The following is a 17,884-nucleotide window of genomic DNA, read 5'->3' on the forward strand; positions in this document are numbered from 1 at the left end:
GAGCCGAACCCGAATACGGTATTCGGAAAGGCACAAATAATGTGTTTTTTACGAATACTTATTTCGAACAAATACTTTTAAAAATATTTGTATTCGGGAACAAGAAAAACTTTATATTAAAAAGCTGCGTTTCCTCATGAGACATGGCGACCGGCGGTGCTGCTGATGTGGTGGCTGAAATATTTTGGATTAGGCTAATGTCACGTTGTCATAAGGGGTAGTTCACATAGCGTGTTTTTTTGCGCGTGCAGATTTCAAATGTAGGCGCGCGGCAAGCGCGCTTATAATAGAAGCGAGCGGCGCGCTGCATAGCAACGACAGACGCCACAGGAGGGCAAGCGCTTGTGGACAGGAGAAAACGGTGCGAACTGCGCTCTTCATGATGACGAGGAAGTATCAGCAAAGAATTCATTGATTTCTAGCCCTTGCATTAGCTTTAGATATATTTATGGAGATGAGAAATGAAATAAAAAGCCGTCATTATGTCATTATCAGTCCGTCAGAAAAGCAGTTCTAGGCTTATTCTTGGCTGGATAACTCTTAGCAGGTTTAAAAAGCTCTTTTAAAATTAAATATGAATGCAGTTTTGGATTAAATAAAAGTACAGTCAAGTCAAATAAAACATGTTTTATCTCCTGTTTGGTAACACTACAATAAGATACCATTCATTAACGTTACTTAATGCGTTATCTAACATCAACACATTGAGTGAACAATATATTTTTACAACATTAATTAATGTTTGTGAATGTTATTTAATACAAATACTTGATTGGTCATGTTTGTTCACTTCATTCATTGTGCATTAAATAATGTTAACATAAATAATGTTAACTTTTGATTTTAAAAATGTATTTTTAAATTAACCCCAAGGAGAATAATTGCGACAGTATATAGCCTAACTATTGTTTATTGTTAGGTCATTTTATCTAATGTTATCTAACAAATGGAATATTATTGTAAAGTGTTTTTAATACTACAGTTTCCATCTTTGTAACCGTGATATACGCTTTAATATATGTAAATTTAATCTAAATTAAGCTTCGGTACCGAAATTGTTACCGAGAACCGTGGATTTTCACAGGTATTGGTACCAAATACTGAAATTTTGGTACCGTGACAACACTAGTAGCTCTGTTAGCTCGGTAATTTAGACAATAGGCTGTTGACAGAGTAACGTTAACATATGTAATGGCTGTTATGTTATTTTCTTTTCAATGACGTTCCTTGTTACATGTTCATTGCTGGATTTATGGAAAAACATCAACCAATATTGCATATCCATAATTATTATAATGGATATAATTAAAGAATACTTACACTATAACGTAAATTAGAAGTGTAACGCAAAAAAACTGGATTTTTATATGGAGGTAGATTTGTGTCTTTATTATTCAATCAAAAAAAAAGGTTGCTTCAATCAAAAAATATATTTTCAATCAAAAAAACCCGTTTCAATCAAAGAAAAAAAGTGTTTGAATGCAAAAATATATTTGAGACTCAAAAAAATGCATTTGAACACTATTTTTTTTTTGCTTGAAAATGTTTTTTTTGATAGAAGTGAAGGTTTTTTTGTTTGAAGCAACTTTTTTGATTGAAGTATTGTTGTTTTGTGTTTGGGCCATATTATGGGTAGGACATTTGTGTCTTTATAATTCAATCAAAAAAGAAGTTGCTTCAAACAAACAAAACATATTTTCAATAAAAAAATCACTTCAATCAAAAAATAAACCTTTTCAATCATAGAAAAAATGTTTTTGAATGCAAAAAAATATTTGAGATTCAAAAAATTGCACTTGAACACTTTTTTTTTGATTGAAAATGTTTTCTTTGATTGAAGTAATCTTTTTTGTGTTTGGACCATGTTATGGGTAGGACATTTGTGTCTTAATTATTCAATCCCAAAAAAGTTGCTTCAATCAAAAAAAAAACATTTTCAATCAAAAAAAAATAATTTCAATCAAAGAAAAAACTGTTTAAATGCAAAAAAAAAAAAATCATTTGAAGTGTTTTTTTTTTTATTGAACTTTCTTTTTTTTTGAATGAAGTGAAAAAAGTTTTGAAGTCGTTTTTTTTTTTAATCATTTTGACACAAACGTACCGCAGTGGGGGCGGGTGCTTCCCCATTGGTCAGACATGCTTGAGTGACAAGTGTCTACACCAACGACGTCTTTCTGACAAGCAAGTCATGGTCGCCACTCGCCAGCGAGCCAGGAAGCAGTGGTGGAGTTGTTGGTAAGTAGATAAAACCGTATTAAAATGATTGGTGTCACGTTATTAGCCTACTCTGTTTGATATTTCGATTAAACATACAGCTTGCTAACTTAGCTCACGTTGACTAATTTGTGTGATGGTGTTAGATATCTGACGCCTCATATTGTCAGGCAGGCTAGCAGGGTGCGCTAACGGCTAATTGAATTGTTTATTTCACTTAAGTAACGTTACAGAGGCTTGCTATGTGCTAGTGCTATATTGTGTTATAATACGTAACGTCATTAGTGGTCAAACAACAGTCCACAGGCCAACTGTTGCCCACAGCGCTGCCTGTTTAGCAGCAACAGGTCATGCAGAGCCTGAGTCTATCTTCTCACACAGCCCACAGGATTACAGCTATTTGACCGTCCCGCTCTCTCTCTCGCTCACGGGTAGTGGTCTCCCCACCATCACAGTCAAATGCTCGCAGACACAGAGGCAGATGCTGTTATTTTGAGAGCGGGGCTTACATATGCCGTCCCGTACGGAAAATAATGTTGCATACCACCGGTAACATGAATATATATTCCGTTGCTCGGTGCGCAAACTAGCTGTGTCAGGCATTATTTATAAGTAGCCTAATGTCCTGCACAACTCCACATGGAAAACTGGCAGTTCAATGAAGTGATGCTTATTGTCTGACATAGTGTACAAGTAGTTACTAGCTTAAAGTATTGTGCCAATAATGATCCTTCTGGTAAATTTGGCATTCAGTTGAGACACAAAAGCTCTTAGTTTAATGAAAATCTTTGGAAAAGAAGACAAGATGGTTTGTTTAATTAGTATTCATTTATTTAGATTTCTAATATCATATAGTATTGTCCTGTCAACCCATTACAAGTCTTGCCTTATTCAGTGTTGATTTATTGACATGTTTATGTAAGATGTTTTATTAGAAGGTGTGTGAGTGAAAGTTGTCTGAAGTTGTATTTTTCTATTTTATTGCAATGCTGATTGATAATGTAGGACTCTGGTCCTGGCTTGGCCTAAGTTTTGGTGTCTCTAGGTGCTGTGCTCTGTAGGCATGACACATTAATTTCTTTATGTGATACTTTATTTTTTGCATCAAATTATTTGAAGTATTGATAAGCAGTATTGATATCGATACAGGTATTGCTGCACTCTCAATTATAACTGCTCAATAGTGTCGTATGGTTACTTTTATTATACAAGCCATCAATTTTGATGGCTTGTTAGTGTAACCGTTAAGCATAATGGCATTAATGCTATATATAGCGTACATTTAGCCAGATATTTTTTATTTTGTTTTGTTTTTTTTTTAAAGTAGCTAACTAGCTAAAGCCTTAAGTAGCTGAAATTAAGTTGTCTCGTGTCTCTGTCTGCAGCAACACACACACACACACACACACACACACACACACACACACACACACACACACACACACACACACACACACACACACACACACACACACACACAGACAACGATAGCTACCTACATTAACTGCAACATCTTTCCAGGCAGCAGATGGACTAATTGTTTTTCCTGTTGATCAAATTATGTTTTTTTAGGCCAAGAACTCCACTAAAACTTTTTGGAACAGGATTGCTTAATAAAGGTAAGAATGGATGGGTAGATTTTATTTATGGTTTTGCTCTTTTTATGTGTCCGGTGTATTGTAGGTCATAACCATTTTCACAACAGCCATCTTTTCTCCCTCCCATTTAGAAAGACCAATACTACACATCACCTCTTGTGCATGTCTTCATGGCAAGGCGATTATCAAATACTCAGGTTACACTCCACTTGCTGTTAACTGGATTCACACTTTTTAATCTTTTTAAAAATATATATATATATATATTAGTCTTTTTAGACTCTACCTGCTTCATCTAAAGTGATTGATGGTGTTATTGTTGATAACAGTGGTTAACTTAGGATCTAATCTCTCATCCCAGTATGACGAGCAGGCAGCCACTGCCGCTGCGCAGACTTTTCTGTCAGTGCTTAATCGCACCATAGAAGAACCCAGGCAGAGGAGTCAGGACATGCCTACTCCTTCAACTGTACAAAACGAGATGTCCAGGTAGTGTAGCCAGCCAGCAGTAGTGCATTTATTTTTCAAGTCAGCCATGCGGTATCAGAGCTGAGGGTGTAGCAACAATAGTCTTGACTCAAATGCACGACTCAAACACAGCGTTAGGCAGGGTAACAGTCTTTACTGGAAAAACAGGTTCGGTACACAAGTAATCCATCAGCGGGGGCAAACAAACCAGACAGGGATCAGGCAAAGGCGAGGTCAACCAGAACACAGGCAGGGGTCAATACCAAGGAACTAGAAAATACTACAGAGCAATAAAGGCTATGAAGTAACGCACGGGGACAAAAAGACGAACTGGCAACGGACAGGGGAAACACAGGGACTATATATACACACACACAGAACAGGTGAAAGTATTGAGGGTGGGGACAGACAATCAAGGAGGAGGACGAAACCACACGAGGAGGGAAGGGGAATCTGAAACGAGAGGAGAAGTCAATACAACAAGATGACTTTCATAATGGGAAGGATATGCGCTTGAGATTTCAACACACCATTTCGATTAATGTGGACAACTCTGCATCATGCACATTTTCTTTTGTGATGTCCTTCAGTGTCCCGGTCACCAGATACTGGTAACACCACTCTTGAAGAAAGCTTGGAGGCGGTCCACCTTGGCCAAGGCTCACTGCAAATATTTCACCAGCAACTCTGGATATAAGAGGGGGAAATAAAAAAGTGATGCTATGACAAAATTATGTATTGACCTCCCTGTTCATTCACACCATTACCATGGATATATTTTTTTCCTCTATTATCTAAAAACTATGCTAGAGAAAGTTGATTGTTGAAAATACTTCCATGTACGTATATTCCTCCAGCAACAAGAGTCAGTTTGCCATTTAGGCCAACATCCTCTGTTTACCCCATGTGGTGAAGGCTGAAGGAATATAATTTAAATATGAAAGTGAATATTTAGGTTAATTTTGACTAATTTATCAATCCATCCCAAAGATCACATTCTTCAGACTAAAACCACCTTGTGAGATCACAGTGACCTTAACCTTTGAACTCCAAAATCTAATTAGTTCAGAGTCCAACTGGACCTTCTGGTCACATATAATCAAATTCTGCCAAGCTGTTTGTCCTGAGATATCCAGTTACAAAGAGTAGGAAGTACTACACAAGTCCTTGCTTGTGTTGTAGGAACTCTCAATGTACGTCGCTTTGGATAAAAGCGTCTGCTAAATGACATCGTAACATTGTACTAAGCCGGATAAGACAAATACAATGCACGAGGTGAAAATATAAATTCATTCCTATGTACCCAAGTCCCTGTGACATACCAGCATCATGTCAGGGGGGTGCACTTGTACACCAAGGTGCCTCACGTTACAGAATCAGGAGATAAGTTCCTGGCTGGAATGGCCAGGAGCCAATATTTGGAATGGTTACTTACTATGTACCCAAAGTCACAGAGTCAAAGTGTCTTAAGACAAGATATGTAGAGGTGTACCACGAGCAATATCTTTTTAATGTAGTCTATTCCTCTAGCAGTGAGTAGTTGTACACACCATTATAGTATACACCATTGTGTAAATGCAAGTAAATAAGTAATACTGTTGATTAATATGAGAATATGAATAAGAGTAACAAACTTAAAATAGTTTTTGTCCAGGTCAGTGATGGAGTATTTTGGGATCTTCCCCTTCTTCCCCCCTTCAAAGAGGCGCGTCTCTATCCCAGCAACCATCTCTGTGGACATAAACAAACCAGAGAACAGCCTCAGTCACAGGGTTTTATTGTTGATTTGGAAGTATTACACACTTGTGACTGGCTTACTACTTACCAGACAGGAACTCCTTCCTTAATGCCCCAGTGTCGATGCCAGCTTCTCCTATGAAGGTAATTTTCAGTTTGTTCGCTGGGCCTCCAGTCTTCTGGCGCTGCCAAAGCTTTAGACCTCTCTCCAGCATGTTGTCCCTCGAGACACAAATGTTGAAGGTCTTCCCCGTCTCAACTTTTGAGTCAACCCAACGCAGAACATCTTCTTCACTGTTAAAATAAATTATTACATCTTAAAAATCTAAAGATATTTTGGCAGCAAAATCAAAGTTTCAAGATCCCTTTTCTTTTTTTTTACCATGAGATGTCATCTATTGGATCTTGTGTTGGTTCTTGCAGATCATGGGGACTTTCAGGTCCAGCATCTGGGCTCCATACAGGACTACAACTAAGAATGGAAGTTACAATGAATTCCATCTAATCACAGCAAACTAAAAAATGTGATGTTATTATATGCAAAGGACATACACCACTTGTCTGTTTTATTTATTTATTTATTTTTTTACTCTTAAGCACATTGAGTCTGCACCTGTCGCACGAAATGTGCTATATAAATAAATGTGACTTGACTTACCTTGTTCCACAGATACTGGCGTGGAACTCAATGTCCTGGCTTGGGAAGTATTTGTTGCATATCGGGCATTTTGTCTTACTTTGCTAAATGGGAAGATGTATGGACAGGATTAGTTCCAATTTTTATAGCAACCCTCTCAGCATAAATGGTAAATAGTAAATGTTCATTTGATCATTTATGGTTTCACTCAAAATCAGGAGTAATAAAAATATAAAAGATTATATTATTATTGCAATAAATATTATTCTGTCCTACATATAACCATACCTTGTTCGATGGTGGCACATCTAAAGTCGCAGGAACAGAAGAATCAAGCTCCTCATCTTCTTGCTGAAAATGCAGCCAAACAATGTGTCAGATAACTAGATAACACTGATTGACAGTTGTCAGTCATTTAACATTTAAACAGGCCAAGATTTTTTTAATCTAAACAGCAAAATTCATTTTTTTAAACCAGGTTTTCTTATAGTTATGGTTATTTTCACTCAGACTTTTGTGGATGCTTAATCAGACACTCGGCTTTGATATAATATATGTATTTTTAATATTCAAATTCATGTTTCCAGGGGCTTTTTTAATTTATTATGACTACACTTTATTTTCTCATAATGATGTTTCTGTTTATCTTATGCCAATAACAGACATAGATGATAACAATTAGAGAAGAAAAAAAACACTAAAAAAAACACCATTTCGATTTTGGGACAGTTTACATTCACTTCGGGATGGTTGAGACCGTTTTTCAGGAATGTCCAGGGACAGTTTTAAAAAAAGTTAGTCTGGAGGCCTGGTGGCAACATTCACCTTTCACTTGCATTAAGTGGAAAAATGTGACAAGAAAGGCGTCTCACCTCTGAATCACAAAGAGCTGTCCAAGACGTCCCTTCACAATCACCTTGCACATGAAGGGCAAGCATTTGCAATGGCATGACCATTTTGCACTGTGTGCATGTAGCCTTTGGCATGAGACTGAACTCTGGAGCATCCACTGGCAGTGGTGTCAGATCAATCTTCTCTTGGAGAGGAGCAATATATAACATAAACTTCCCTCCTGCGGAGGCGCTTCTAAGAACAGAGCCAGTGTATCCCTCTGACTCTAAGGCGACAGCGGTCATTCTCCTCCTTCCATGTCCACCTGCAAATTCAAGTTTTATGGGAATTAAAAGTAGTGCCAACCAAGTATATTAACATCAGTGTGCTGAGCATGGCATTCAGCCAGTGTAAGTTGACCCATTCATGGCATACTTGTAAGTGAAAAATAATGACATGAGGAAAAGTATTATCGACTGTAATGATAATGAAATCGAGGACAAAAAGTTAAAACGTGCACAATCAGGTGTTCTGCATTATAATAATCTACAATGTCATGTTTCAGAAAAATATATTAGATGTTTTTATGTTTAGATACGAGCCTCTATGACATCTCTTCTTGAGTTAAGCTCTAACATTATTCACTAAATTTCCCATATCTCCTTGCGGCAAGTTTGGTTATCACATTATGATCACTGTACACATGGATGTGCCCACTTAAAAAAAAAACAAAAAAACTGTCAAGTCAGTATTTTCGAACAGCTTATTTAGGGAAACTCTGGAAACTCCTTTTGAACTCGGAAAAGCCTTGTGTAGTGCAGGGCTCCACACTATTTAAAGATTCTATTCAAATAGCCTTATGTTAATCTAATGTCTTGTTTAACATACCAGCTGCTTTGTATAGAAGCCATCCTCCTTCAAGACTTGCCATTTTCGGGTAGGTGCTCTCCAGTAAAGTGGACAACTACAGTAATAAAGACAGAACATTTCAGGAAGGTATATCTGTAAAAATCGATTGTGGAGAAGGCAATGATAGAGGAGGTAGGGGGAGATAAAGAAAGATGCTGCTCCTCACCTCTTCATGGCTTAAGTCTTTAGTGATCGAGAGAGTCCTCTTTCCCAGCCCTGCCTGTAGTAGCTCCAGTTCATCTTGTGTGGTCGGGGTTGTTTCTGCTTTGTCACTCAATAAGAAAAAAGCCATGTCAAATCCTTTCCATGGTTTATGTTTCTTGTCTCTGTGTTTGTCTGCAGATTTTCTTTTGAAAAATCCAGGGAATGATCTGCAAAAAAGTAAAAAAATGTGAGACCCTTGTTTGTAAAATAGATTTGTAATATTTTACAAAAAGGGGTCAGTAAAAAATTAAATTTGCATGGGATGGCTGTGTATGTGGAATAACATTTCACAAATCCCCTACAACCTGCATGTCATGACTCGGTCCATGTTATAGTTCTGTTTCCTGTGTCATCTTGTTGTATTGACTTCTCCTCTCGTTTCAGATTCCCCTTCCCTCCTCGTGTGGTTTCGTCCTCCTCCTTGATTGTCTGTCCCCACCCTCAATACTTTCACCTGTTCTGTGTGTGTGTATATATAGTCCCTGTGTTTCCCCTGTCCGTTGCCAGTTCGTCTTTTTGTCCCCGTGCGTTACTTCATAGCCTTTATTGCTCTGTAGTATTTTCTAGTTCCTTGGTATTGACCCCTGCCTGTGTTCTGGTTGACCTCGCCTTTGCCTGATCCCTGTCTGGTTTGTTTGCCCCCGCTGATGGATTACTTGTGTACCGAACCTGTTTTTCCAGTAAAGACTGTTACCCTGCCTAACGCTGTGTTTGAGTCGTGCATTTGAGTCAAGACTATTGTTGCTACACCCTCAGCTCTGATACCGCATGGCTGACTTGAAAAATAAATGCACTACTGCTGGCTGGCTACACTACCTGGACATCTCGTTTTGTACAGTTGAAGGAGTAGGCATGTCCTGACTCCTCTGCCTGGGTTCTTCTATGGTGCGATTAAGCACTGACAGAAAAGTCTGCGCAGCGGCAGTGGCTGCCTGCTCGTCATACTGGGATGAGAGATTAGATCCTAAGTTAACCACTGTTATCAACAATAACACCATCAATCACTTTAGATGAAGCAGGTAGAGTCTAAAAAGACTAATATATATATATATATATATTTTTAAAAAGATTAAAAAGTGTGAATCCAGTTAACAGCAAGTGGAGTGTAACCTGAGTATGTGATAATCGCCTTGCCATGAAGACATGCACAAGAGGTGATGTGTAGTATTGGTCTTTCTAAATGGGAGGGAGAAAAGATGGCTGTTGTGAAAATGGTTATGACCTACAATACACCAGACACATAAAAAGAGCAAAACCATAAATAAAATCTACCCATCCATTCTTACCTTTATTAAGCAATCCTGTTCCAAAAAGTTTTAGTGGAGTTCTTGGCCTAAAAAAACATAATTTGATCAACAGGAAAAACAATTAGTCCATCTGCTGCCTGGAAAGATGTTGCAGTTAATGTAGGTAGCTATCGTTGTCTGTGTGTGTGTGTGTGTGTGTGTGTGTGTGTTGCTGCAGACAGAGACATGAGACAACTTAATTTCAGCTACTTAAGGCTTTAGCTAGTTAGCTACTTTAAAAAAAAAAAAAAAAATATCTGGCTAAATGTACGCTATATATAGCATTAATGCCATTATGCTTAACGGTTACACTAACAAGCCATCAAAATTGATGGCTTGTATAATAAAAGTAACCATACGACACTATTGAGCAGTTATAATTGAGAGTGCAGCAATACCTGTATCGATATCAATACTGCTTATCAATACTTCAAATAATTTGATGCAAAAAATAAAGTATCACATAAAGAAATTAATGTGTCATGCCTACAGAGCACAGCACCTAGAGACACCAAAACTTAGGCCAAGCCAGGACCAGAGTCCTACATTATCAATCAGCATTGCAATAAAATAGAAAAATACAACTTCAGACAACTTTCACTCACACACCTTCTAATAAAACATCTTACATAAACATGTCAATAAATCAACACTGAATAAGGCAAGACTTGTAATGGGTTGACAGGACAATACTATATGATATTAGAAATATAAATAAATGAATACTAATTAAACAAACCATCTTGTCTTCTTTTCCAAGGATTTTCATTAAACTAAGAGCTTTTGTGTCTCAACTGAATGCCAAATTTACCAGAAGGATCATTATTGGCACAATACTTTAAGCTAGTAACTACTTGTACACTATGTCAGACAATAAGCATCACTTCATTGAACTGCCAGTTTTCCATGTGGAGTTGTGCAGGACATTAGGCTACTTATAAATAATGCCTGACACAGCTAGTTTGCGCACCGAGCAACGGAATATATATTCATGTTACCGGTGGTATGCAACATTATTTTCCGTACGGGACGGCATATGTAAGCCCCGCTCTCAAAATAACAGCATCTGCCTCTGTGTCTGCGAGCATTTGACTGTGATGGTGGGGAGACCACTACCCGTGAGCGAGAGAGAGAGCGGGACGGTCAAATAGCTGTAATCCTGTGGGCTGTGTGAGAAGATAGACTCAGGCTCTGCATGACCTGTTGCTGCTAAACAGGCAGCGCTGTGGGCAACAGTTGGCCTGTGGACTGTTGTTTGACCACTAATGACGTTACGTATTATAACACAATATAGCACAAGCACATAGCAAGCCTCTGTAACGTTACTTAAGTGAAATAAACAATTCAATTAGCCGTTAGCGCACCCTGCTAGCCTGCCTGACAATATGAGGCGTCAGATATCTAACACCATCACACAAATTAGTCAACGTGAGCTAAGTTAGCAAGCTGTATGTTTAATCGAAATATCAAACAGAGTAGGCTAATAACGTGACACCAATCATTTTAATACGGTTTTATCTACTTACCAACAACTCCACCACTGCTTCCTGGCTCGCTGGCGAGTGGCGACCATGACTTGCTTGTCAGAAAGACGTCGTTGGTGTAGACACTTGTCACTCAAACATGTCTGACCAATGGGGAAGCACCCGCCCCCACTGCGGTACGTTTGTGTCAAAATGATTTAAAAAAAAAACGACTTCAAAACTTTTTTCACTTCATTCAAAAAAAAAGAAAGTTCAATAAAAAAAAACACTTCAAATGATTTTTTTTTTTTTTGCATTTAAACAGTTTTTTCTTTGATTGAAATTATTTTTTTTTTTATTGAAAATGTTTTTTTTTGATTGAAGCAACTTTTTTGGGATTGAATAATTAAGACACAAATGTCCTACCCATAACATGGTCCAAACACAAAAAAGATTACTTCAATCAAAGAAAACATTTTCAATCAAAAAAAAAAGTGTTCAAGTGCAATTTTTTGAGTCTCAAATATTTTTTTGCATTCAAAAACATTTTTTCTATGATTGAAAAGGTTTATTTTTTGATTGAAGTGATTTTTTTATTGAAAATATGTTTTGTTTGTTTGAAGCAACTTCTTTTTTGATTGAATTATAAAGACACAAATGTCCTACCCATAATATGGCCCAAACACAAAACAACAATACTTCAATCAAAAAAGTTGCTTCAAACAAAAAAACCTTCACTTCTATCAAAAAAAACATTTTCAAGCAAAAAAAAATAGTGTTCAAATGCATTTTTTTGAGTCTCAAATATATTTTTGCATTCAAACACTTTTTTTCTTTGATTGAAACGGTTTTTTTTGATTGAAAATATATTTTTTGATTGAAGCAACCTTTTTTTTGATTGAATAATAAAGACACAAATCTACCTCCATATTTTTACACCTATTTTGAATTTTACTCGAATACAAATACAAATACAAATACTTTTCCCCTCTCAACAAATACAAATACAGATACAAATACCGGCTGCTTTGCACACCCCTAATAGATAGATAGATAGATAGATAGATAGATAGATAGATAGATAGATAGATAGATAGATAGATAGATAGATAGATAGATAGATAGATAGATAGATAGATAGATAGATAGATAGATAGATAGATAGTAATTTATAAAATGCAATATAACAATATTCCACTATAGACTAACACATGCAAAGACACCTCTTGAACAAAACAAAAAAAAACCACTATTCTACGTATTTGCGGCTGTTTTCTGAACTTTTTTGACTTCTGCTAATTATTTGCCTTCCTCCTTGCACTTGAACAGCCCTCAGGTGGGAAATTACTACCTTCAAGTAGTCAATTAGCCATTTTTATTCCATTAAACAGATTATTTAAGGATGCTGTCTTTGAAGACGCTTTCAAGGTAATGTCTCACATTTGCAGACCTCACTGCTCCTCTTTGATGTTTGCTCCTCCTCACTGGAAAAAGGGGGCGCATCAAATAGTCCCTGAGTATCGGGACCCAGCCTTGATCTTGTTTGTCGAGTATTCTGTCAGGGATTTCTCTACGGATAAGGAGCGGGTTGCTATGTCAACAACCACTAGCTGGTTCTTAGCCTCTCTACAAAACTTCACATTTTTAAGCCTCATTTTTCAAACGCTAGTCTTTGTAGCAGCTATCAAAACAAGTGTTTCTTCTTTCTTGGCAGTCGAAACATTTGAAGATTTAAATCAAACACATTCTGATAAATTAAATGAGAAATTAAGTCTCTAAGCCGCTGTCACATACTCGACGTGTGTTGATTTGCAAGCAGTTTTTTTTTTCTCTGCCACTGTCAAAGAGAAATTTTAGTTTCCTCTCTGGTTCTTTATTGCATCAGTATGCTATCCTATTTTCAGTGTTATTTTCATATTATTTATATAACAGTTTTAGTAAGTTTATGCTTGTTTCCTATTTTCAATAGTTTTTATATATATATATATATATATATATTTCTGTTTACCATTAACGTATTTGTAATCAGTTTTAGTTTAGTAGTTTAGTTTAGTAACTTCAACTTATTTTATTACAGTTAGTGATACGGGTGTAACGATACCCTCATGTCACGATTCGATACATATCGCGATACTGAACTCACGATACAATATTATTGCGATACTCCAAGACATATGGTAAAAGGTTAACAAAAAATTTACTGTTGATCAAAATGCTAAATTTGATATTACATTGTGGGCCTAAATGAATAGGCTTGGACTTGTTGCTGGTAACCCAATGCACAGGACAATAGTGACACCAGAATAAAAATATTCATAATTCTGAATCTGAAAATACAGAATTATTTCAGACGAATATACTTCCACTCTGTCACTGACTAGATATGTTTAAAATATTGTTGGCCACTTTTTACTGGTAACATAATATATTTGGCATTATCAGGACCCACAAATATTCACCCATTGCATTTTTTATACATTATTCAACATTATATATAGTAGTTTAATGTACTGACACTAAAGTAAACTTGAATTTTTTTCACACACAATAATTTTTATTTTGGATGATCTATACACAATACATATTGTCACTATCCACGATACATATTGTGGCATTTTTGTATTGCGATATCATCTCAGGTTACGACTGTAACCCTAGTTCCCTGAGAAGGGAACGAGATGCTGTGTCGATGGGAACGCCCCCGCGTGATTACGTCTGAAGCACGTATGTCAACTAGTCCAAATGAAAGAATGAACGTCACAGGCGGGTAGCAGATCTACACGCGAGGAAACGGGAACTCGCAAGCTCATTCAAATCCATGACATTTCCTCTGCACACAATACAAGCCCTTGCGCGCATGCGCGCATGATCATTCCCCACGCTCTCGCGCTTGATCTCCTCTCGCCTGCTGCTTTTGCTCGCTCAAACACTTTTATTTTGGGCAGTCGAGGGGCGGGACTTACTGTTTTAATGACCTCAATTGTCATTGGTTACTTACCCTTTTCCGGAAGTCACTTGTGATTGGACGCCTGTCCAATGACCCATTATTCACTTGACTTCAGGCTTGATATTTGTTTTATTTATTTATATTAATGTGTAATGTGATTTAATGCATTGGTAATATAGAATAGATTCTTACCAGATATTTTATTAACAGAAAGTCGTACTAGTGATTGCATTGTGTTGTTTAGAGATATTTACTGACTGTAATGGTTATTAGCATTGAAAAATCTACCAAAATTCATATAAATTTTTACATTTTATATTTATAACACTATGACTTGTGTTATTGGCATTAAAATATCTATATCTTCTCCATGAGGAAAGGATAAAAGCACATCCGATGCAAGCTAAGCTAACTCAAGTAACCCCATTTTTAATTTTAATTTTTAATTTTTGACGACTCTAAAAGGTAGTATATACTCTGTTTTGAGTGTTGATTTTCATGCACTAACGTCATAAAGCCGACTGAGTGTAATGACATTGACAATGCTGAATCAGCATCTCATAACCAAAGACTTGCACCTAAACTTGCCTTAAACTTTAACACTATTCTTGTTCTGTCTCGCACGTGCTATTTCTTCCAGCAAATGCAAATCTGTTTTTATGTGATCGTTCCACTCAAGGACTGCAAAACTTGACAAGTACACATTTCCCTCATTCACAGGAGCATGGTACCAACAGCCTTGACATGGTTATTCTCTCAGCCCCAACCCTGTTTAGTCATTCACTCTACTAAATCATTAATATTAACAATTTTTGGATGTGTTGGCAGAGGTTTCTCAGAATGAGCAAAACAAACAACAACTGCAGCAACAACAACAACTTTATTTCTGTTTCCGAAGACTTCCATTTTTCCGCCAAACCCACACACGCTAGGTAGGTAGTCCCCGAGGGAGTGCCGTACTGCTTTGGCAGAAGATGTGTATTCAAGGTCAGAGTCAGAGTCGTGTTCTCCAGGGAGTCATTACTGCAGCCTGTCTGCTGTGGGGCAAGATGAATGAAGCTGAGCTCAGTGTACTCATCCTCGGCTTCATCACCGCCACATCAAGGCCTTCTCTATCAGTGCTCATCTGTGTTTCTCAACGCATATCTCCCTTACGGCTCCCTTTTGTTTATACAGCCTTTTCAGGAATTGCACATGGGATGGTGGCATGTTTTCCAGACTATTTCTACACTTCTACACTTCTTCTCAGGTCAAAATATAGTTGTAATTGACACTCCAGGCACTGTGACTTTCACTGCAAGATGAGTTCCTGGGTGGAAGAACCTTGCTTGAGTACAACTTTCCAGCCAACAGAAATACGTTCTAAAAATGTTCTGCTAACATGCCCATTAAGTTATGAAACACGAATGTTCTCTGAATGGTCAAAACTTATGGATCCCTGCACATGACGTAAAAAAAAAAAAAAAAAAAAAATTATATATATATATATATATGGAATAATTATATTGTGTGCAAGAGTTACAAAAAAACAGTGACCGAATTAGTAAAACATGCTGACGTATTAGTAATATAATATACTTATTATAATATAATAATATGCACATTTTTCCCACGGATGTCATGTGCGGCTCTGTAAAAACGTTTAATGTTTTAAAATTATATTTTTTCTTGGTATATAAACATTAATGGAACGTTTCATATTATCATTCAGCAAACATTATGGGAAAGTAATGTTCTTAATACATTATTAAAGACCAGATAACTTTAAACAAATGTTCTATTAACATTACTGGAAGAATGTTTGTTCATAACTTTGAGAGAAACTGGACTGAATGTTCTGAGAATGTTCCCTGTTAGCTGGGTTGAAATTGAAATGTTGCTAAATGACTTTTTACTTTAAAGAAAAAATGCAGAAAGCTTAAGCACAAGAGCTTAAGTGTTTCTTCATTCTGTTAGCCCGTTATTACTGCGAGCAGGAGGATTATGACTATGGAAGACAAGAAGAGTGATGAGCTGCCATGGAGTCAGACTGTGGGTGGCAAAGACTGGTCACTACGCTTCTGTTATCTCATATAAATGATTACCCTTCTATTTTCATCACTGCTGCCATTTATCTGAGAGATGAGAGATGTTTTTGGAGAGCGTATCTTTCTAGGGAGCGCAGAATGATTGGCAAATTTAGAATGACAAAGTGTAAAACACAACAGGATTAAATCGTGTCAGATGATCCGATGTTGTGTTTTACCCAAATCAACATGTGAGGTTAATACACGCACCTGAGCAAACAAACCAGGAATGTGCAATCCAAAAAAATAAATCTCTGTTCCGGACTTGCACACAAACTGCATTGCAATAATTTCACAAAATGGCATTTGTGTGGAAATATTACGAAGTCTGGAAACAGGACGTTAACACAGAGACGGGGGCACGCTGAAGATGGACGCAAAGAGGAGAGAAAATACTGTACCAGACGCAGTTCCAAATATTGGAAGAAAACTATCAATATTCAAATGGGGGTGGGGGTTTATATGAATCTATCAGTGAGGGGAATTGTCTTCAGAAAAGTTTCAAAGACATTTTCTTTTCCTCAGCCTCCGTATAGGCCAATTCACAATTCACAGACACTTTGTGGGGTTTTGTCGGATCAGTGTGTTACCCCTGTCTGAGTCTGTTGGCATCTATCAGAGCTTGTTTTCACTGATTGAACATGCTGAATCAGCGTTAGAATGTCTGAGACGTGAAGTGTTGCAAGCACGTGACTGTCGGCGTTGGTTTGTGTCTGATGGTGGAGTGTGAACTGGCCTTTATCCCTTTCTGTGTCTGTTGGGTTTTTTTTTTTCGGCTATTGAACATGCTGAAGTGGAATTAGAATATCTGAGAAGTTACGTGCTGTAAGCTGGTGACTGTCGCCGTAGCATCTGTCGGTGCAGTGTGAATTGGCTTTATAAATGTGTATTAAAGTTCATAAGGGCAACACTGCTTTGTGTACAGTGGTAAACAAGAAAACGTTATATCGCTGCTGTTCCATAAGCGCCACCTACTGACAGACAATGAACTTGCATTTTCATTCAGTTCATATTTTGTGCAGTTGTTTTATGTAGCATAATTTCACAAAGCCAAAGTCAGATCATTCTGTTTTTTCATTAAAGGGTAACTAAACCCTAAACCAACTTTTTTTAGTTAATTATCTGTAAGAATGGGGCTTTATTAGTGCTGTTCATTTATTCAAGTATTTTTTTTGACATTTGTGTTTAAAGTGTTTTAATTTTACAAAATATGGTGTAAAAACGTCTGAGTGCTGCCCTCTTCAGGTTGAACAGTGGCTACTGCAGTTGAATTTTCCTATTGGAAGTTGTGGTACACTCTGACGTCAGAGGGTACCAGTTATCCACACCCTTGCCTGCAGAGAGATAGGTCTCAGATGCACGCCCCCTCCCCACTGGGCTCTGCCTACTTTTCCAGCATTTTTCAAATATTGCCAGTGGGTGGAGTTAGGCTCTGACCAGGGGTTTAGTTACCCTTTAAAAAAATCATTTAAATCAAAAACAATTGCTCATGCTATATCTGCATCTTTGTTTAGATATGTTTTG

General features: G+C 37.2%; 2 protein-coding genes and 1 long non-coding RNA gene across 7 annotated transcripts in view; 2 read left to right on the top strand and 1 right to left on the bottom strand.

The window, feature by feature from the left end:
- erbb4a (erb-b2 receptor tyrosine kinase 4a) overlaps positions 1-17,884 on the top strand; it is a 214,634-nt gene that overhangs the window by 78,390 nt on the left and 118,360 nt on the right. The gene's annotated exons all lie outside the window — the stretch shown is intronic.
- Positions 2,103-5,156, top strand: LOC308688976. Its single transcript, XR_014029948.1, has 4 exons — positions 2,103-2,235; positions 3,787-3,833; positions 3,944-4,009; positions 4,174-5,156. It is a non-coding gene; the product is annotated as an uncharacterized lncRNA (long non-coding RNA).
- LOC308688975 (uncharacterized protein) lies at positions 4,304-11,492 on the bottom strand. Of its 5 annotated transcripts, XM_081362462.1 has the most exons (14): positions 11,411-11,488; positions 9,885-9,931; positions 9,709-9,774; positions 9,415-9,542; positions 8,561-8,765; positions 8,374-8,449; positions 7,527-7,810; positions 6,943-7,005; positions 6,676-6,758; positions 6,400-6,489; positions 6,106-6,311; positions 5,915-6,011; positions 4,811-4,967; positions 4,304-4,733 (listed from the first exon to the last, which is right to left on the bottom strand). In XM_081362462.1, the coding sequence occupies exons 3-14, from the start codon at positions 9,733-9,735 to the stop codon at positions 4,578-4,580; spliced, it is 1,572 nt and encodes a 523-aa protein (XP_081218588.1). In that variant the 5' UTR covers positions 9,736-9,774; positions 9,885-9,931; positions 11,411-11,488; the 3' UTR covers positions 4,304-4,577. The 5 variants fall into 5 exon arrangements, with proteins under 5 accessions (XP_081218588.1, XP_081218589.1, XP_081218592.1 ...); XM_081362463.1 differs by lacking the exon at positions 9,415-9,542 and having other exon boundaries at positions 11,411-11,492; XM_081362466.1 differs by lacking the exon at positions 9,415-9,542 and having other exon boundaries at positions 9,733-9,774; positions 11,411-11,477.

Source organism: Scardinius erythrophthalmus, assembly GCF_964197995.2.
Source record: "Scardinius erythrophthalmus genome assembly, chromosome: 3".
In the NCBI taxonomy this organism is placed as follows: Eukaryota; Metazoa; Chordata; class Actinopteri; order Cypriniformes; family Leuciscidae; genus Scardinius; species Scardinius erythrophthalmus.

What these genes read in the sequence shown, in the direction of transcription:
- LOC308688975 (XM_081362462.1), bottom strand. Translation starts at nt 9,735, where the DNA reads ATGGCAAGGCGATTATCACATACTCAG. An exon ending in GTACAAAACGAGATGTCCAG is followed by an intron (nt 8,766 to 9,414) that starts GTAGTGTAGCCA and finishes ACTTTTTTGCAG; the next exon opens with ATCATTCCCTGGATTTTTCA. An exon ending in AAGGAAGGAGTTCCTGTCTG is followed by an intron (nt 6,012 to 6,105) that starts GTAAGTAGTAAG and finishes TTATGTCCACAG; the next exon opens with AGATGGTTGCTGGGATAGAG.